This window comes from Podarcis vaucheri, assembly GCF_965113315.1.
Source record: "Podarcis vaucheri genome assembly, chromosome: 5".
In the NCBI taxonomy this organism is placed as follows: domain Eukaryota; kingdom Metazoa; phylum Chordata; class Lepidosauria; order Squamata; family Lacertidae; genus Podarcis; species Podarcis vaucheri.
In genome coordinates this window covers 75,793,957-75,813,804 of record NC_138763.1, presented here as the reverse complement: position 1 = coordinate 75,813,804, position 19,848 = coordinate 75,793,957, and the positions used below count along the sequence as shown (strand labels likewise).

The window sequence follows — 19,848 nt, the reverse complement described above, 5'->3', positions numbered from 1 at the left end:
CAAGCCCTCTTGCTTTTATTTTATCTTTTTACATTTGCATTCCATCCTTCCTCAAAGGAGCTCAGAGCACAATTGCACCGCTCAATCCTATGCAGTTTGGTGCACCTAAACTCATCGAACCTGATGGAACCGTGCACCTAACTATGCATAGAACTTTGCCTCACACCATCCTTGCAAAGTGGGTGGGCTGAAAGGTTTTGGCTTGCCAAGGCCACCAAGCACGCTTCATAAGTGAGAATTGTAGCCTGAATTTCCTCCACTGGAGCCCAACATTCTAAGCTGTTGGACCAGATTGGTCCTCTACAGCTAATAAGCTAGCCAATCCATCATCTCTTGGAAAGCAACATGGGCAGAGGCATTCTGTACGCAAAACATGACCAGCTTGATAGATACTTCTGCAGTTTCTGTGCGTGCTTAGGAAATTTTGCTTGCATTAACAACTGCTTTGGCACTATTTATTTCCTTTTCTTCAGCCACCAAATCTGCCGCTTGTGGAACTTTTCCCTTCAGCCTTTGCCAGGTCATCACGAGGAGATCCTGGTCTTATGCCGGGGGTTGGGGGAAGAGGAGGAGAAAAAATGGAAAGCTGAAAACATCCCCAAGTCATAAAACCTCTGCTTTCAGTCGAGAAAAGGTTCCTAACAAAGCAGTAATCTTAACAGGCTGTCAACACAGAGGGAAGGAGTGAAGTGTTTCCGTTTTCTATAGTCTCCATTCATAGGAGCTACATTTTTTTTCCAGGCTCCAATAACACCAAATGGAAGCAATAAACCAGTATAGCCATAAGACTCTGCTGCCATAGCTACAGACCTGAAACTGAGCCATGCTGAACTCTCCCCTTCCTTTCTGGATCATGTTTCCTTTAGAAAAAGGAACTTGGGAAGCGTTTTCTTCTAGCTCTGCTTATAAGTGAAAAAGGTACTTAACTCCCTCACCACCTTACTAAAGAGAAAAACTTTCTCTAGAAACCTGATTTATAAAACAAATAAGCATATATAGATTTAGGCAGGTTCTAAGCCACACAAATAACATCTACTTTAATGGGGGTGAGTAGTAATGCGTTATGTTGCTTCCTGTAAAAAAGTTTTATTATCTCCCCCACTCCATCCCACCCCAGACAATAAGATCACACTATTTTGTGAGGCTCCACCTAAAAGGGAAAACCTTGCATTTCACTGGGATGCAATCAAACTAATTTAATCTGGGGTTAATTAAAAATCTTCAGTTTGAAACTGCAACTCCAAATGCTTTAGGCCGTTAGTGCGTGCTTTGAGGTTCTTTTTAGCAAAAATGTTATGATTAAATAAAAAACACACAGAGAGAAGAGTTGTTATTGCAAAATGCTGGAGGCGGGTTTTGACAAGACTAGGGGCTGGTCAGTCAAAATAAAATAAAGCTATAGGTGTGTTCCCAGCTGTCTGGTTAAGAGAAAAGCCCATAAGAAGTGATTAAAAAGTGGAGGGCATCTGAATAGGAAAATACCATGGCAGATTATTCATACAGACCATTTCAGCTAATGTTGGCTTCCAGTTGTTTCAGGTTCTCCTAACCCATTAACTCTTCTGATGCCATGGGCTGAATCAAGTTTTTATTATGAGGTGCTAAGCATGTTCCTAGGCAACGTAGCTCTGAATAGGAACACAGGAGGCTGCCTTTGTTGAGTCAGACCAGTGTCAGTAGTGCCTACACCAGTGGTTGAAAACCTTTTCAAATCTGGGGACAGATTTGGAATTTTGGTGCTGCCGGGGTGTGGCTTAACACAAAATGGCTGCTGCCTCAAAAAACAGCAGAAAAAGAAAAGAGACGAAAACCTAGAATGGTTCAAATCTGAAAAATCTATTCAGATTTATTTTTGTTTTTAAAAAAAATGTTTGAAAAGACATTTTATTTTCCAGACATTGTTAAGTCTTGGTATGCTGCTACAGATTAAAGCTAGAAAACAAAAATCAGCTGAATCCAGAAATAATGTTTAGTAACTACAGCCAGCCATACACATACATAGTCACAAATAATAATAAAATATACAATTGCACAAAAAACACCCACGTTTAAGAACTCACTAGAGTAGCCGTTGAACAATACTGGCCCAGATAAGTTTGATGTTTGAAGCTGAATGCCATCTGCAAGCTTCTCAAAATGAGGGAAGCATGGGAATAATATTATTTCTGCCTTTGCACTGCGCTGACCACCTCAAACGACGACGTGGGAATAATCCCTGCTGTGAGCAGAGGAAGAGGAAAAGTTGATAATAATGATGCCACTGAAATGCTTTCCCCAAAACAACTTGGGAACAACTAGGAAAAAGGTGATCCTTATTAGCACCATCATTCTGACAATGCCTCTGGCCTGGGCTCCCCCAACTCAACCCTGGAACAATCCCACTGCCATATTCAACTCAGATTCCTCTCAAGCCGCTTCCTGTTCCACATGCCAGTAAGCAGAAGAAAAACCACAACAATGGGAAGATTCTCGCATTTCTCCCCTCACTCCAGATTGTCAAGCCAAGCAGCTACCCGCTGATTGTTCATTGTGGCTGGCAGGCAGCAAAATGTATGACAAGTGATTCCTGTGCTCCTTCCACTGTCCTAACACACAAGTTTTTTAAGCGCCTCTCAAGTAGGCTGTCTGTTTTGTGCGGCATGCAGGCAGCAAAACAAAACAAATAGTGCAGCATATGGGCAGATCCAAGGACGAGAAAATGAGACAGAAGCAGGAAAAGTGCACTAGAGAGGTGGCGGAAACACCAGGTCTTTCAACACCGAGGATTTCTACAGCCTGTTTTTTTCTGCAGTCAAGTCACTTATTAACCACAGCTCTGGGGCCCTCTAAACATTGCTGGACTCCAACTCCCATTTCCTCTGGCAACATGGACAACGGTCAGGAATGATGAGAGTTGTAGTTCAGCAACAACCACAGGCTCCCCACCCCAGATATGGGAGGATGAGGGTCTTCCTCCCAACAGAGGCATGCCTGGTACCCACTGATATGTTTTATGTTCTGGGTGAAGCCATTTTTATTCTAATTTCAGGAACTGCAATGCTGTGTACTTTAAAATGGTATTTTAAAACATTGGAACTGGAGTTTTTATTTTGCTGCTTTCATTGTTAGTTTAACGATGCTTTCCCGTGCAAATCATGTCATTTGTCTATTACCTTTCATTAGATTACTGTGCATTTTATTATTGTTTTGTTTTAAATTGTGTTGTAAACCACTGCGAGGTACATATATAAAGATTGTGTAGTAAAGATATAGAGACTTTAAACAAACAACATTTCAAAACATTAAAGCTTTGCAATAAGGACAGTTACTCTCAGGAAAGAGGCTCAGTATTAGGAACAGCATCTTGCAGGCACAGGAACCAGGTATAAAAGTGTTAAAAGGAAGACTTCTGCTAAATACACAATGTGTGACTGCCACAAAGATGATTGAGAAATGCTGAGCCTTGACTGTTTACAAGCCTAGTACCAGTAAGGCATATAGAACTGTTTGCACAGCCCCTGCTGATGTTCCCTTCAGGGTGTGGGCAGTTGCCCTCTAGCTAGAGAAACACTAACATATTGTCATTTCTAATGGAATCTTAAAAATTGCTATTTTATAGGAAAATAATTTCAGATTGAAAATAGATAGGTGTCAAAATCTGTTACAGTTCATTCTTAAAGAAACAAATGCCAAATTCGTTCTGGAGAAGTAATTAATTGAGTTTCTATTTTTCAGATTCCTAAGGTAGCCTTTGATTTTCTCCTTGATAATAATTGCAGTTGCATTTCTGTTTTCATTCCTGTTTGATAAACAAGCTTTTGCTGTACCTCTTTATACTGAAGCTCAAATTCTATGAGATATGACAGACTCTTAGTAACAAAACTGACACCTAATTGCTATTTGTGTTTACATTTATAAGTGTCTCTTTAAATGTAAATGCAGCTTTCCACTAAGGATTCTGTTACCATGGCAATGAAGGCAAAAGCTATTTCTTGTGGCCTCCCCCCCCCCATAAAGGGCATCACTTTCGTATAAGAATGGCTCTCTAGCAGAAACTGACTGCATGCAAGCTTCAGCGTATGTAACCCATAGAACTGGTAAATGTACTTACATTGCAAAATAAGTTTAACAACTTAAAACTTGTTTGACTAGTGCTTAATCGCTTTGCACACCTCTTTTCCTAAATGGAAGAAAATGCAACCCCACCCCTTTTAGAGGATTGGTTTCTGCGAGTACTGGGTACTGTATGTATCGTCTTTGTAATAATCTGGTTTTAAATATACAAGTAGCGTTGAGTTGATTGAATCCAGATGATCCCAGGTTCAATCCCTGGCATCTTCAAGTAGGGCTGGGAGAGATCCCAATCTGAATCCCCAGAGAGCTGATTCCAGACGGACAAATGATCTGACTAGAAGGCAGATTCCTAGGTTACAGGGGCACGGCAGCATGAGGAGGCAAGATTCACAGCAGAATTAATCCCACAGCAACTCCAGCACTCACAGGCACCTGGAAACCTTTATTTTGTGACTCTAGCAAGGCAGAGCTGGAAAAGGTGCAGCAGATAAGGACAACCCAATTTATAAAGGGGCTGGAGCAACTCACCAATGAGGAAAGCTTAAAACCTTTGGGGCTTTGTAGCCTAGAAAAAAGGCAAATAAGGGAGGACATGTTAGAGCACTATAAAATTATTTATGGTATTGAGAGAAAGTGGGTAAGTTTTTCTTCTTCTCTCCCAATACTAGAACCCAGGGCTATTCAATGAAGGCAAATGGTTGGATATTTGGATTGGCAAAAGGAAGTGCTTCTTCACATAGCTGTGGAATTAGTTACTACTGTCAAACCTCAGGTTACAGACACTTCAAGTTGCGTGTTTTCATGTTACGGATGCGGCGAAACCTGGAAGTACTGGAATGGGTTACTTCCAGGTTTTGGCGCTCGTGCAGAACTGCTAAATCAGGCTTTGTGCATGCGCAGAAGCCCCGAATCACAACCCGCACGTGCGCAGACGCAGAGATGCGGGTTGCGAACGTGCCTCCCACATGGATTACGTTCGCAACCACTGTATTTGATGTAGCAATGATGGTCATCAGCTTGGGCAGCTTTAAAAAACAACTAAGACTATCATTTGCTGCTAGTCATGATGGCTCTCTTTATTAGCTCGTGTATCGGAGACTGTATGCCACTGAGGAACAATTGCTGGGGAACACAAGTATGAATAGGGCCATTGTATTCAGGTCCTGCCGGAGGGCTTCCCATATGCATGTGGTTGGCCATCATGGGAACAAAACAAGGGACTAGATAGGCCTTTGCCCTGATCCAGCAGAGCTCTTTTTACAGCCTCTCAGCTGCTCTGACAACCAACAATTTAAGCTGTTCCTTTCCTCCCTACCTCTTGGATCAGCATACCCTCTCAGCTCCCATTCCCATGGCTGCAGATACCTTCTCCTGGCCCAAAGCCTTGTCCTGGCCTCTTATATCTGATGCCCTGTTATAGCCACTCAAGGGTATTGTTATGTATTGGGTTTAACACTTCTTATGTTACAAAGCGCGTTCTAACCAATTGTAGAAGTGTTGGTAGACGAACGTTCTAATGGCAAGTAAGCGCATGCACTGTCAACTGTCAATGGTCAGTTCATGCTCAGCATTATTATTGTGTTGTCCAGTCAGTTCAGTTCTTGTTTTCCTATGAGTGAGCTGTTGCTACTGACAAATGTTGAATAAACGTAGTTGAGGAACTTATACTGCCTTGGGCTTCTGACTTTTTCTGAACATTTAACATTGGCGACGAAGGTGGGATTGATGAGCTCCCGCTGGCTGCCAGAGGCCCAAGACCGCGCACCACAGCCTGCCGCCTCGCAGTAAGCGCGACCTCACTGCCACGCTGGACTCAGCAAATAGTCCCAGAAACGAGACCGCACCTGCCACGTCTTCGCAACCACCCACAATTGCACAAGCGACTGCTCCAGGTCCGAGGATGGCCACCAGTCATAGTCGGCTGTCATCGGATTTGGATATGAGCCATCCTGCAGAATGGTTGCAGTGGCTCCGCCGAATAAGGAGCTAGGTCCGACTACAAGGCTTCACTAGGGAGGCAGACAAGGTGGATGTGCTACTGATGGTGCTAGGAAATTCCACCATCACTCTACTGGAAGGTCTGATGGCACCCAGGGCATGCACTTTCGATGAGCTGACACAGGCTATGACAAGACACCTCACGCCTCAGCCAACTAAGAACCACCGCCGCTACGACTTTGCACAAAGAGAGCAACAAGCGCAAGAGTCAGCGAGTGAATACATCACAGCACTCTGGGCGATTGTGATGTATTGCCAATTCGCTGACATTGTATAATGACTTCTCAAAAGGTTCGTCAGTGGCATGCGAGACAGCCGTCTCCGCCGCAAGCTGCTGGCAAAAGATGACTTCATGATGATGGAAGCAATGAATATGGCCACGGCCTTTGAGAAGGATAATGCCCACGAGGCGGCCCACAGCCCACGTACTGGAAGGAGAACTCACCACATCCACAATGAGGATGTCCACTGAGCTTTGGACTGATCCGACCAACACCACTGCTCCCAATCTACAAGCAGATCATCGAACCAGTGATCATCTGACGCACCTCAAGGGACCTGTGCCAGCTGCAGAGAAAACCACGAGCGTCGGACATGCAGGTTTTGGGACACCACATGTCGCCACTGTGAGAAGACTGGGCACATTGGTCGAGTCTGCCACTCCAAGACTTCCAGAGCACGACCCAAGCAACATGTCCACGAGCCCTACATAGAGGAGGACTTACAGTCCACCTCTCCAGCCAGGTACTTCAACTTCCTTCCCCGGGGTCCAATAAGCTTAGGGTACAACTCAAGATAGACTCTGAAAGAGCTTTACCCTAATGGCGGTCCTCCTCTCCACCCGGTCCCCTAGTGCTATGGGACTTCCAGAGAAAAAGAATCCAGCTAAAGGGGATGGGCACCTTCAAGGTCCAGTTTAAGAAGTACACCAAGAATTTGAACCTCATCATAACTGAAGGCCCATTCACTAGCCTTCTAGGCCTAGCATGGTTCGGGCCGTTAGGCTTAGGTATTTCAGGGCTTAATCAGATTTCCCCAGGGGCAGATTTTGAATCGATCTGCCAGGAGTTTCCATCAGTCTTTGATGGAACCCTGGGCCTGTACAATGGACCCCCAAATTCCCTATGGCTCAACCCCACGGTGAAACCCATTTGGGTCAAGGCCCGTTTGTGCTTAAACCCAATACATAACAGGTATCTTTCTAATAAGCAAACCTCCCTAGAGTACCATGGACTCTGGTTTACTTCACCACCTTGTTACAGTCGGGACTTTAACATTTGCAGTCAAATACTTCTTATCTCACCTGCCTTCTACCCTCTCACATTAATTTAAGATGGCAAACGCAAAGGTAAGCAACAGGCAATTTGCTGTCTCAGGCAGACAATCAAGTGTGGCACTGTTAGTGACATTGCAACTTCTGTAGGTATTGCACAGAGAACCAGAAATCTCTCTGACTGTTCCTACACATCCTGCCTGGACTCACATACACCCTGCCTGAAGCAAAGCAAATACAGTCCAATTAGCTAATCAAAAGAAGGCACATTCGCTCCCACAATATGTAACAATGGCAACTATCCTGGAAGGCTTGGAAAGAGATTTAGACATAGGCCTTTTGCCTGATCCAGCAGAACACTTACTATGTTCTTAATGAAATATTTACCTAATCTATCTGCCGGAAGCTCGCAGTGGATCACACCGAGTAGGTGAAGTTAATTATTTAAACAGGATCTGCACAGGTGTGCCAGGCCTAATGAACACAGCAATTCTCTTCAAATGTCTTGCTCCTATGAGGCAGCTGTGGAGACTAAAGGTCCCTGCCTTCCCGCAGCTACCTAAGTCTCCTCCTCTCCAGGGTTTTCCCCCAAGCAATCTGAGACTGTGACTGCACGCCTGCCTTTGCTCCTCCCACTTCATGCCTTCCTTGGTCCTAGGTGACAAGGGGGAGAGGAGTTTGTCACAGCAGGAAGGGGAAACCCCCATGCTTCTTCATTCATCTCTGCCTTTTTTGCCTGATCTGGACTTCCCTCTACCTCAGACTCTCCCAGCTCACCAAGTCAGTCACAGAATGGTGGTAGTTTGGTATAATCAGCTGGCATCACTTCCTATACATATTTATTACATTTTTAAAAAATTGCTAAATTATTTGCCAATATTTTCCTTGTAGCTGTGGAGGTACTGACTCAGCCTCCCAATTTGAGGAAGTATTTGCTGGAAAATGTTTTTTTTAAAAATATTTTCCCCTTTACATCCCCATACCCGTATCTTCCCAAATTCTCCTTCTACACTCAACTTACACATTATCTCCCCTGCCCATAACTGCACTCTCTCTCTCTCTCTCTCTCTCACACACACACACACACTCTTCCCTGGTCCTTTTACATGCATTTATTCCTCCCATAACACTCTATTTTATCCCCTGCCATTTAATTCCCAGTCTATTTATTTACTTATTAATAGTAAATATTCAACTATCTTTTTATTTCACAACCTAATTTCCCTCAGCACCTCCTCCTCTGGATCTTTGCCCTCAGAGTAGGGAAACCATATTTCCTTCCTCCCACCCAGACTTCTCTGTCTCATGGCCACCTTTGCTCAGCAGACCAGACCACTGTTTGAAAAAACACTGACGTCGACAGTGGAAACCTCAAAAGTTTGCTTTTCATGAATTTTTACCTTCTAGACACAACACTCCAGCACAAAGTCTGTCAAATCACAGACTCTGGGAGTTCTAGTGGTCCTCTGATCCCTTATGCTAAAAGTGGTGGAGGGGTGGGCAATTCACCATAGCAATCATGCTTGCAAAATTCACCTCCATGAATCACAGTTCATGCACGCTGCAGCTTCAAGCTTTCATTACATCATTTCCTGCTATTTTTGCAAATCTGGATTGTAAAAAAAGATATCTAAGAGTCAGAAACCTTATGAGAGAGTCCTCCTTAAAAGTAAGATAGATAAAGGCGCTATGCATGGCCCTTGAAGAGAAAAAAAGCAGGCAAAACTTGGAATTGGGTTATCTGGTATCTGATCAGAAAAGGACAGTTGCAAAAAAGAGTGCAGGATTTCACACGTCCTGAAGAAGCTTAGGAAGTACACTCATCTTCATTACCTGTCAGACAGGCAGATCTGTAGTTGTTATTTATTTCCACACTACAACACACATTATTTATTGGCAGGATTACAGAACTGAACAATAGGAGGAAGGAAGCCAAGTTCGGAACATAGCACAAGGTTATATTTGAGGAGAAATTACTAGTGCAAGAACTGCCAGCATGTGGGATTTGTATGTCTCAGTATATTTCTTCACTAATTTCAGAAAACTACATCAAAAAAGGATCTAGTGCTGCTCCTTGTCCTCTGTGCGTACCAATGCTTACGATTCCTCTTTCCCCCTCTTTCAGCCCCATTCTACTATTTAATGCCTAACACTTCCATTGCAAATTATGCCCAAATCCAGGGCCAAACAAATGTATCCTTGCATATATTTGACCGTTTGAAACTGTTCAGTAGAAAGGAAACTACGAGTCATTCCAGGATGCTGTCACCATTTTCATTTATCAGGGGCGGGCAGAAGGTGGATCAGGATCTACTGGGAGATCTCTGGCCGATCTGCAGCAGATCAGCAAGGCTTTCCGATTGTTTAACGAGGGCTACGTCAGAGACACCTTTGCGGCGGGGAAAAGGCTTCGGGCGCAAGATGAGCAAACAAGGCCAACACCGCGCAGAGCTTAATGTGTGCAAAAGTGGCATTTCCCAAGACTTCCTCGCTTTCCAATTTCACCTCTCCAGCCGCACCCAAGAAGATCGGCTGCCTCCTCCCCGCAGTTTGGTGGGGTGGGGTGGAAACGTTTGACGCGGCTGGGGGAAGAAAACAACCTCCAGGAGAAAGGAGCCTCGTGCGGAAACGAAGGCGCCGCTTTCTCCAGCCTTAGCGACGCGGATCCGTCGCGCGAAGATTATCCCCGGGGGCCGCTTCAAGGAAGAAGGGGCGCGAACGGGGCAAAGCAACGAACCACGAGCAGAAGCCACCCGGGGCCTGGTGTTGGGACACCTGAAAAGGCTGCTGCATTTGTTGCGGCGCCTCCATCGGATGCTTAATGGCAAGATAAACATTTGGGAAGTCCCTCTCTTTTTTTTTTAAGGTGCACGAGACGCTGCGGCAAACTAACCCGGCTCCCCCACCCCACCCCTCTCCAAAAAGCAATAAATAACTCATGCGACCCTACGGGAAAGGGTCTACATTACAAGACACCACACAGCCAGCAAAGGGGGGGGGGAGAAAAAGACTGCGCCGGCGCATAGCTGCGGCTCCTTACATACCCATCCGCTCCTCGCCGTCCAGAGGCGCGCCGCATGCGCGCTGCAGCCCAGCTCGACGGCAGGCGGCGGGCGAATGAGGCTGGGCGGCGCGAGCCAATCCGTTTATGGGGAGGCGCGGCCTCCGCGCCTATTGTGATGCCCGAGGCGGGAGGAGGGCGGGGCTTAGGCTGTGTTTGTCGGGCGAAGCGGCCGGGGCCATTCGGTGCCCGGCTCGGCGGAAAGTCGCGAGCGGGAAGGAGAGGTAGGGCTCCGGCTGGCGGGACGGACAGACTGACGGACGGTTAAAGGTAGAAGCGGCGCCCACGGAACCGGGGCGGCAACATGGTGTCGTGTATCATCTCCCGAGTCGTTGTGTAAGTGGAGAGGGTGAGGGAAGCGGGGCCTCAAGAGGGACCGGTACCAACGGACTTTTCCCTCAGACTTGTGCTGGGGGTGGGGGAGGCATCTTCGCTCCTGCCTCTCTCGCCGCTGAGGCTTGTGGGGGCCGGAGGAGGAGAAGAATGCGGCGCTACTGCGCTTGCGCGCACAGCTGGGGAGATAGAAGTGCCCTCTGGGACTTCCTGCTGCTTTGATACTTGGGGTGGAGCGAAGTGGGCCTTTCCGCAAAAGCGCCGGTCCCCACATCCAGCGCATGGCCATTTTAGGGTGCAGGGAAAGCAATCCTTATGGGCCTCGTCGTGCTCTTAGGCGCGCCCATAATTTACGCGGCTTTCCGCGTACACCTGAGAGCGTCAGGCTTCGGTGCGGCAATCGCGGGGATTTTGCGAGTTCCAAGTCACAGGGAGCAGCCCGCTTGGCTCTCGGTGTCGCTGTTTTGGGACTACAATTCCCATCATCCCTGACCACTGGTCCTATTAGCTAGGGATGATGGGAGTTGTAGTCCCAAAACAGCTGGAGGGCAAAGTTTGGCCATGCCTGGCTTACCTCACGTGCGATCATAGAGTCACAGAGTTGTAGAGTAAGAAAGGGCCACAAGATCATCTAGTCCAACCTCCTGCAATGCAGGAACCTCGAACCCATGACCCTGAAATTCAGATTATCGTGCTCTACCTACTGAGCCCATCCCTAAGGCATGTTGTGTAAGGAGAGGAGGAGATGCGCTGGAGCGGGGCAGAGTCATGGCAGTTTTTTATTTCTCAGATTTTTTTGGGGGGGGGCAATTGCGCAGCCTGTTTAACTTTAGAGACTCTTTCCCCTCAGCTTTAGATATGTGTATACAGTATATCATTGTGGTCATTGGGTGGCACTCAAATTATATAATGGTCATCTTTTAAAAATCTGATTATGATTCCTGTTCACTCTATAATCCAGAGGTGGTTACAACTATTTAAAACACCACACTAAAAACAGTAAAGGCACGCTTGAGGCCACAGCCACCTTTGTTGTCTAGAGCTTCGCCCTGTCATTGAAAACCAGTTTGGGGGCTGAGCCCTAGCCAGTAACTCTAAACAAGCTTTTATGTGACTGCTGGCTCATAAGTTTTATTTGTAAACATGGTGCAGTGATACTCTGTAAACGAGAAGCTCCTTATATTTTTGTAGATCTCCCCCCGTTTTATATAAAAAACAAGGTTTTATTAGTATAATACTGATGGGTCTACTGATGAGTATGACCCAACAGTGCCAGGTCTTCATCCTTGTCAGTTTGCTTAAATTCATACAATTTAGAAACTAATTGGGAGATAGATGAATGTCCACTGCCTACAAAGAGACTTGAAGTAATGGGTTTGGCTGGACCTTGGATACACCATTTTGTGTTTTTATCAGAAATACCTTTGCCATCATGGGGGAGGGGGCCGTAGTTGAAAAGTTAAAGTGTACTTTTCCTATTGAAAGATTAGCATTTTTTGGTCATTGGGCAAAGTGTTGAAAGAAGGTATATTTTTCTGAGAAATCCCATATATTATCCATTAATTTCAACATTTAGGTGATTAAAGAATGGCTTTTAAATGCATGCTGTAGTGATTTTAGCCTAGTTTAACAAGAATTTGTAGTGGTTATAAGAATGTGATCTGGTAAATGTAGTTCCAGTCCCAAATGGCAATCTTGTTGCAGCTTAAATACTAATTTGGCAACCCTTATAATTTATTGCTAAATACAGTGTGATTTTTAAAAAACAAACAGTGCCTATTATTCTGAGGACTGTTTTAAAATTGTGGTATAAAAACAATCAAATGTTTTATGTCAGCCATATAAATTAGCATGCACATGCTATGATTTGGAAAAGAGTAGGTCTCTGTTTGCTGCAGAGAACTCTGGCCCCGACAACACCAAACAACCCTTTTTCTTTTAAGTACTCTTTTTTTCGAGTTCAAAGGGCAAAATGATGTGGCCTTATGAGGCCCACACTTGAAGTGAATAAAATTGTGGTGTAAACCAGGCATTCTGAGAGTGTCTGCCATGTGAGCAAGCAATTAAATGGTAAATATATCTTCTTAAATGCATGTAGTCAACCAGTAGGCATGTTTCAGATATTTGGAATTCTGTAATGATGGGTATGAGGTGGAAATTGCACAGACAACCATGAAACTGTCATCTCATGGAAACGTTTCTGAGCAGGCAGTACTATATCAGATCCACTAAATTATATATGGACTGAAGGTGGCAGCAGTTGCAGCTTTGAAGGTATGCATTATCCAAGAGTTTGTGAACATTTCCTTTTAAATCAGTCTTTCAACTTCAATATTGGTCTCCTGTTGGTGCATGTGTACAATAGCTTTGCAGGTTACAGCAAATTTGCAAGCCTACATTAAAAATTATCCTCCCAACTGCACATCCGTAGTGACTAATTATGGAAGTAGCAATTCATTTGCCTAAGGTAAACAGCCGTTCCTTTCTGCTTAGTCTGTGTGGTTCCTGTAACTCCTTAAATTTTAGCACAATAGAAGCAAAAACCTAATAACGTTGCATACTGTATATGTACAGTGCATGCTTAATTTAATTAGATTAGAACATCATTCCACTAAAAGTAAACAAAATGGGCAGAATTCACCTAACCAGCCATTTCACCAAGCAAGGATGTCTGCTTGAACAACAGGGCTTTCCCCTTTCCTTCTCCTGTGCGCCCCCCCCCCCAAGTTGACTGTGGGGAGGAGTCAGGAGATCCCCCTGAACAGCACAGGGGTGGGGGGGTGTCATTCTCTCTGGCAAGCTGAAATCTTGGGGTAGATTGAATTATTAGATGAGCATGATGTTGAATTCCACCCAATGAGGAAGTGAAGCTAATGTTGGTGAGAAGAGACAATGTTCTAGGGCTTACTAATGAATTAAAAGCCGACACATCACCAGCTTCCAGGTGGCATCCACCCAAGAATTCTTAAAGAGCTTACACATGAAATTAAATGGTAGTTGCATTCTAGTTCATGCACACACTGTGGACCTTTCAGTTTTCTTCTTCCAAGAAGTCCTGAGGATGATATAGCAAAAGTGTGTCTGTTTTTCTGCAGGAGGTTTCTCTGCTGCTTTCACAGCCCAGGAAACAAAACTGGAAGAGTAGAAATCTGATCTATTGTGGCAACAGTTGCCCCAGTTGAATGGGTTTTAATAGTGGAAAGAACAGTAGCTGCTGGTATGGTTGTTAATAAAGGAAGGAAGGAAGGAAGGAAGGAGGGTCCTTGGGGTGGCAGTGTTAAAGAGAATTGTTGTTTTTGCTCTGTGGCTGACAATGGCCAAATAGTGGGAACATTAACACATGGAAATATGTCTATCCTTGAGCATATTGATGAATGTGAATGGTTACAGCTGGGAGGTAGCATTCAAGCCCTAAAGCTAGGGTTTTAGCAGGTTTGTGCAGTAACACACAATAAATAGTACATGACTTTTCTTTTACTAAATATAAGTTTTGAGTAAGGTGTTCAGTCAGTAAAAGTTAACGTTTATGAAACCTTAAATTCAAAAACCTTTCCTTTCAACGAGAGGCATTTTTTAGGACGAAGAAAGCTTTCTTTTTTTAAAAAAACCTTAGTAACTAAATATTAGCAGTGTCTGGGAGAATCTCGGGATTTTCACCCATGTTGTGCCTGTTGGCTTATATTTAGAGGCGTGTGTGGGCTTGTCTCATTTCTGGAACTTTGTCCAAGATGTGTTACTGCAGGCTTCTGAATGAGATAGTTCTGATCTCCACTCTAGGAGTCATGTTGATCTCACCAGCTAGGTGATTCATTATGTGCTCATTCTGCAGAGTACTACAGTGTCAACCCTGAGTACACTCTACATATTCCAAAAAGAGTTACCGTATTTTTCGCCCCATAGGGTGCACCTAATTTTTTTTGGGGGGGGGGAATAAAGAAAGAAAAAGTATTTCCCCCCTAGGCGCGGGGCTGGGGTGGGGGAAGCCCGAGCTTCGCCCGAGCTTCCCCCGACCCCAGCCCCCAGAACAGGCTGCTATCCGCAAGCCTTGGGAGCCCGGCGGGAACTCCCGCCGGTCTCCCCAGGCTTACGGATATCTGCCCGAAGCCTGGGGCGCGCTGCTCAGCAGTGCTCCCTGGGTTTCGGGCTGCAGGCTGCTGTCCGCAAGCCTTGGGGGCCCGGCGGGAGGTCGCGTCGGGCTCCCAAGGCTTGCGGAGAGCTGCCCGAAGCCCGGGGTGTGCTCCGCTGCACTCCCTGGGTTTTGGGCTGCAGGCTGCTGTCCGCAAGCCTTGGGGGCCCGGCGGGAGGTCGCGTCGGGCTCCCAAGGCTTGCGGAGAGCTGCCCAAAGTCCGGGGTGTGCTCCGCTGCGCTCCCTGGGTTTCAGGCTGCAGGCTGCTGTCCGCAAGCCTTGGGGGCCCGGCGGGAAGTCGCTCTGGGCTCCCAAGGCTTGCAGAGAGCTGCTCGAAGCCCGGGGTGCGCTCCGCTGTGCTCCCCAGGTTTCGGGCTCCCAAGGCTTGCAGATAGCTTCCTGAAACCTGGATAGCGAGAGGGGTCGGTGCGCACCAACCCGTCTTGCTCTCCAGGCTTCAGCGAAAGCCTGCATTCGCCCCATAGTATGCACACACACATTTCCCCTTCATTTTTGGAGGGGGAAAAGTGTGTCCTATAGGGCGAAAAATACGGTAACTTTCATGGCCTAGGTTCTTAAGGTTCCTTGGCCACACAGTTGACAAATAAGCTTCAGCTTGGATTCCTGCATGGACCAGATGACCCTTGGTGGTCCCTTTCAACTCTATGATTCCACCCAACTTGGAAATTGGGGATATGGTGAGGAATAGTGTAACTATGCAGGCAATCCCCACCCACCTTTGCAGCTTCAAAGTTGGAAGGAAGACTGGCTGACTCTTAACTTGACCAGAGGATGTGGCAAAGTAGATTTTTTGGAAGCCTGCTTGTGGGTAGAAGTATGTAATGAAGGGGTGTAAAAGGAGGAGCCGGTAAAATTAGCAACAGAGAAGTTGTGTAATTAATAACCAGAAGGATCTTTGCATGTTCTTTAATTTTAAGTAGTGGAGTTGGTGACATTTAGAGAATTGCAGTTGGGTTGGATTAAAGACACATCTATGAGTTCTGTATTTCAAATGGTGTAATATTTTAAAGACGTTTTCATTGGCAGCAAAAGGGTATTTCCAGTACAAAAATGCACTCATGTGGATCCAGCTTTCTAAAATGCTGTTTAAAGAATGAATGTTTTAGAATAGCCCTAACATTTAAAAAAATCTTTTTGCATCTCTGTTTAATGTGAACTGCCAGCATGTTTGTATAATGTGAATTTTGTAGCCTTAAGAACTGAAACAAAAGCAGCATTCAGAGAGCAGCTAGATTTTTAAAAAGGAAATCAAAGTAGGTAATTCCTTAGAGGGAAGTTGTCCCTTAAAATCAATCTTCAGTATTTATATATGTTTTAAAAGTAGACCCATCTGTTGTTGCCAAGGCAAATCATGCCACTGAACCATGAAAAATATCCCATGACTTCGTAGGTGAATGACTTGCTATAGATAGGCAATGTCTGTGGACTAGGAATTTCAAGGGATGCTGTGACTAGAATTCTTGGCAACAAGACATGCTAGCAAACTGCTACTGAGAGGAAGAAGTAGAAGCACTGGGCTGATGGGATATTTGTCCTATGATGTAAAATGCCTGTCATTTCTTCTGTTCTGATAGAATGAGAGATAGTGGGCATCACTGTACATGAGTGTAACATCCGTCCCACAGTTATCTGCAGAATTGCTGCTGAAGGATTCTGCTGTGCAGAGCGATGTTCTGTTCTGTTCCAGCCAGTGAAAGTGGTTGGCATTTGGCCCTCATGTCAATCATGTTTGGAAGATTTTTAAAATTTTTATTTATTTTTTGCTCTGAAGCTGTAAGGTCTATGAAGTCTTTGGACATAGTCCTGACAATGCCTGCTTTCATACATTTATAAAAGAAGAGCAAGTATTGGTAGTCATCTTTATCTAATATATGTGATAAATGGAGATTGACAGTACAGCGCTTTGATAGTAGATTTGTACAAAAATGCTACTTCTTCTTGAGCTATAGAATGCTCTTCCATTAAGCATGAATAAGAGTTCTAAAGATTAATTGATTCTTCACTATGTAAATTGAAACAAGGCTCAAAGGAATGGTGAAAAACTGTGCCTTCCCAGTTACGGGGTTATGTTCTGGAGATTGCGCCAAAAGTCAAAATGGCATATAGTCAAAACCCACTGGGTTTAATGGCAGATGGGATTGCCAAAGTCATTTTACCCAGAACCCTGGCCTCTTTTTATTTATTTTGCCATGCACATAAAGCTGAATGCGCATAAGTTAAATATGTTTAACTGTTATTGGGAGAGATAGTATCACTATTAGAGTGGCAAAGAGTGCCATAGAGTAATCAGGAACAATAGTTTTTCTATATATTTGGAGCTCAATATTTATCTTTTTGGCTAGGAAGTTGTTTACAATCGCACTTTGTTGGTGGTGTTTTGGCTGCTTGTCAGACAATTGTTCAAGAGTGCCAGGCAGAGAACATTGCATGTACAATCACAAATCTGTCTTTTATGTGCTCTTTTAATACTTGGAAAAGAGTTGCTGTTTAAAACCTTAATGCAAATATTGGGAATAAAAAATCAGACTTATAAGCTCAACATGCACAAGATAGTATTTTCTAAACTGCTGGGGAAAAGGCTGTGACACAAGGAAAAACCTTGTGTTTTATTTTGCTATAGGGGTCTGCAAAATATCCAGTGATCTTGTTGAACGCAAGTCAAAGCTGTACTGTAACAAAGTGGCATTATGGATGGATAAAGGTTTTGATGTGATCACTGCTTTTTAAAGAGAGAGATCTGTGTCCTTTCTCACAATTAGCTGTAGAGATTTTTCCTAGTCCGTTGCTACTTATGATTTTTACTGTGTTCTTAGCCCTTTCTATATCAGAGGCTATTTCCATACTCTTTGAGAACTTGCCTCTCTTCCAGATGATTTGGAGATGGTCTCTGCATATGTAAATCAAGGTCAATCTCCTAGAGAAGCTGTCAAAATAGGAAGGCTCAATGCTACTTCACAGTCTACCCTTATCCTTAAAAGGAAGATGGCAACTTCATGCAACCTACCAGAAGGGTTATTTCCTGATTTGGAGAATGATGCTGGTACCAAGGCCAGCAGGGGAAATTATTTCTGAAAACCTGACTTCAGATCTAGACATTTTCTTAGGGAGAACAATATAACTTGTTCAGTTCTTTACATATGTGGTTCCACTTTTGCAATAACTTTAAGTTTTATGGATGACCCAAACTATGCAAAAAGTTTTTATGGACCCAGGTTTTTTGGGGAAGTAGAGCTTGGTGTACTTGAACCATTCACAGTCACCTCATTATTCATTCTTCTGCTTATCCCCCTAGGTAGTGGGATAGAGATGAATGTTATGAAATAGTAAGACTGGAAACAACTATTTTCAACTTTGCTTATGGTAGTTGCTCACTATTCTTTTTGTCTTAACATCTGTATCTTATAATGCTTATAGACTCAGTAAAAAGTTGATGTTTTGCCAGTGTTGCCACATTGGATCAATTTATCCATTATGAACTGTTGTGGTGCAATTGAAGCAATGTGGCAAGCACTTGATGATGATGATGAATTCCTCCAACTGATGTAATTGGTAACATTTTGGAAGTCCACAATAGCTCTTGAAGACTTAAAAAGAATGAAATAGCAAATAATGTTTCAGTCTGGAAAACTAATAGGCTTTGCCCTAAGTGTCCCATTTCTAGGTCCTGGGGAAAGCTATATTCTATTTCCAATGTAAATGGTAATAGAATAGCAGTATCATAAATGTTCAGAAATGGGTTGCTGAAACTGGGCAAAGTGTTCCAAATCAAATTTCATCAATTCTGTGCTTTAATACAGTGGTACCTCAGGTTAAGTACTTAATTCGTTCTGGAGGTCCGTTCTTAACCTGAAGCACCACTTTAGTTAATGGGGCCTCCTGCTGCTGCTGCGCCGCCAGAGCATGATTTCTGTTCTCATCCTGAAGCAAAGTTCTTAACCTGAAGCACTATTTCTGGGTTAGCGGAGTCTGTAACCTGAAGCGTATGTAACCTGAGGTACCACTGTAGTTCATTAGTCCTACTGAAGTTTATATGTGGATAGCTGAATCACACTGATGGTTTGGTCACTTTGTTAATAAGTAGCATCCTCTTCTTTGTTTATCATTCCCAGCTGATTCCTAAAGCATTGACCCTGTGCTTTTGTTCTGTTGAATTAGCTCCTAAGAAGGAAATGCACATGACTAATGCAGGTAAACAAATCTCAACCAGTAATCAGCAGTAAATGTCAGAGCCAGGTCAGGGCTGAGAGGCTGTATCTGATTCAAGGCCTAGTATGTGCTCTTACTAGGGAAGGGGAGAGTGTTTGACCAGGGCTGACATTATACACCATTCCATTTTGTGCTTGGAGAGCATCTGAGGCCTGCATTCAATCAATCCCAGGTAGTTCACTAAGCTAGGTCACTGCCCTGGCTCCTGAGATTCCTGATTCAGATCCCGGGATCACTGTCAGTAGGTCTGATCACTACCTCCAATGTAACAGTGGACACTGTAGGTTATGCATTTAGTGTTAGTGTTAATAAGTTGACCCCCGCAAATTAAAGTAATCAATTGTAATTTTTATTTGGTAGGATTGCAAGCTAAGATTATTCTTGTCTAATTTTTGAAATTATTTTTTAACTGGAATGTTCCTGTAAAACAGGTGCAGGGAACTTGTGGCCCCTCAAATGTTGTTGGACTCAATGTCACACCAACCCTCCCCTAGCCATGCTGTCTAGGGCTGATGGGGATTGGAATTCAAAAAATCTGGAGGGCCATAAGTTTCTCATCCTTCCTTTTGAAGAATGAAAGTCCATTTTCCTGCTTTTTCCTGCTTGGAATGTTAACTTAGGCTTTTCAGTATCCTGGAAGACATCTATATTGATCTTTGGTAAAGTGCATATTTAATTGTTGATTAGAAGATGAGTAGTTAACATATCTTAATGTGTTGCCAGTCCTACGGAATTAGTCATCTCTCATGATATGCATGTTGGGTGGGGAGAATACAC

The 19,848-nt window shown here is 44.2% G+C and overlaps 2 protein-coding genes across 2 annotated transcripts in view; one reads left to right on the top strand and one right to left on the bottom strand.

Annotated features, from left to right (window-relative positions):
* JMJD1C (jumonji domain containing 1C) overlaps positions 1-10,442 on the bottom strand; it is a 120,988-nt gene extending 110,546 nt beyond the window's left edge. The window contains exon 1 of the mRNA XM_082222295.1: positions 10,369-10,442. The gene's annotated coding sequence lies outside the window, so the exon portion shown is untranslated. The remainder of the gene's footprint in view (positions 1-10,368) is intronic.
* An 81-nt stretch (positions 10,443-10,523) lies between these two features.
* REEP3 (receptor accessory protein 3) overlaps positions 10,524-19,848 on the top strand; it is a 32,943-nt gene continuing 23,618 nt past the window's right edge. Inside the window, exon 1 of the mRNA XM_082222503.1 lies at positions 10,524-10,721. Within this exon, the coding sequence (XP_082078629.1) occupies positions 10,690-10,721 (32 nt within the window). The 5' untranslated portion in view covers positions 10,524-10,689. The remainder of the gene's footprint in view (positions 10,722-19,848) is intronic.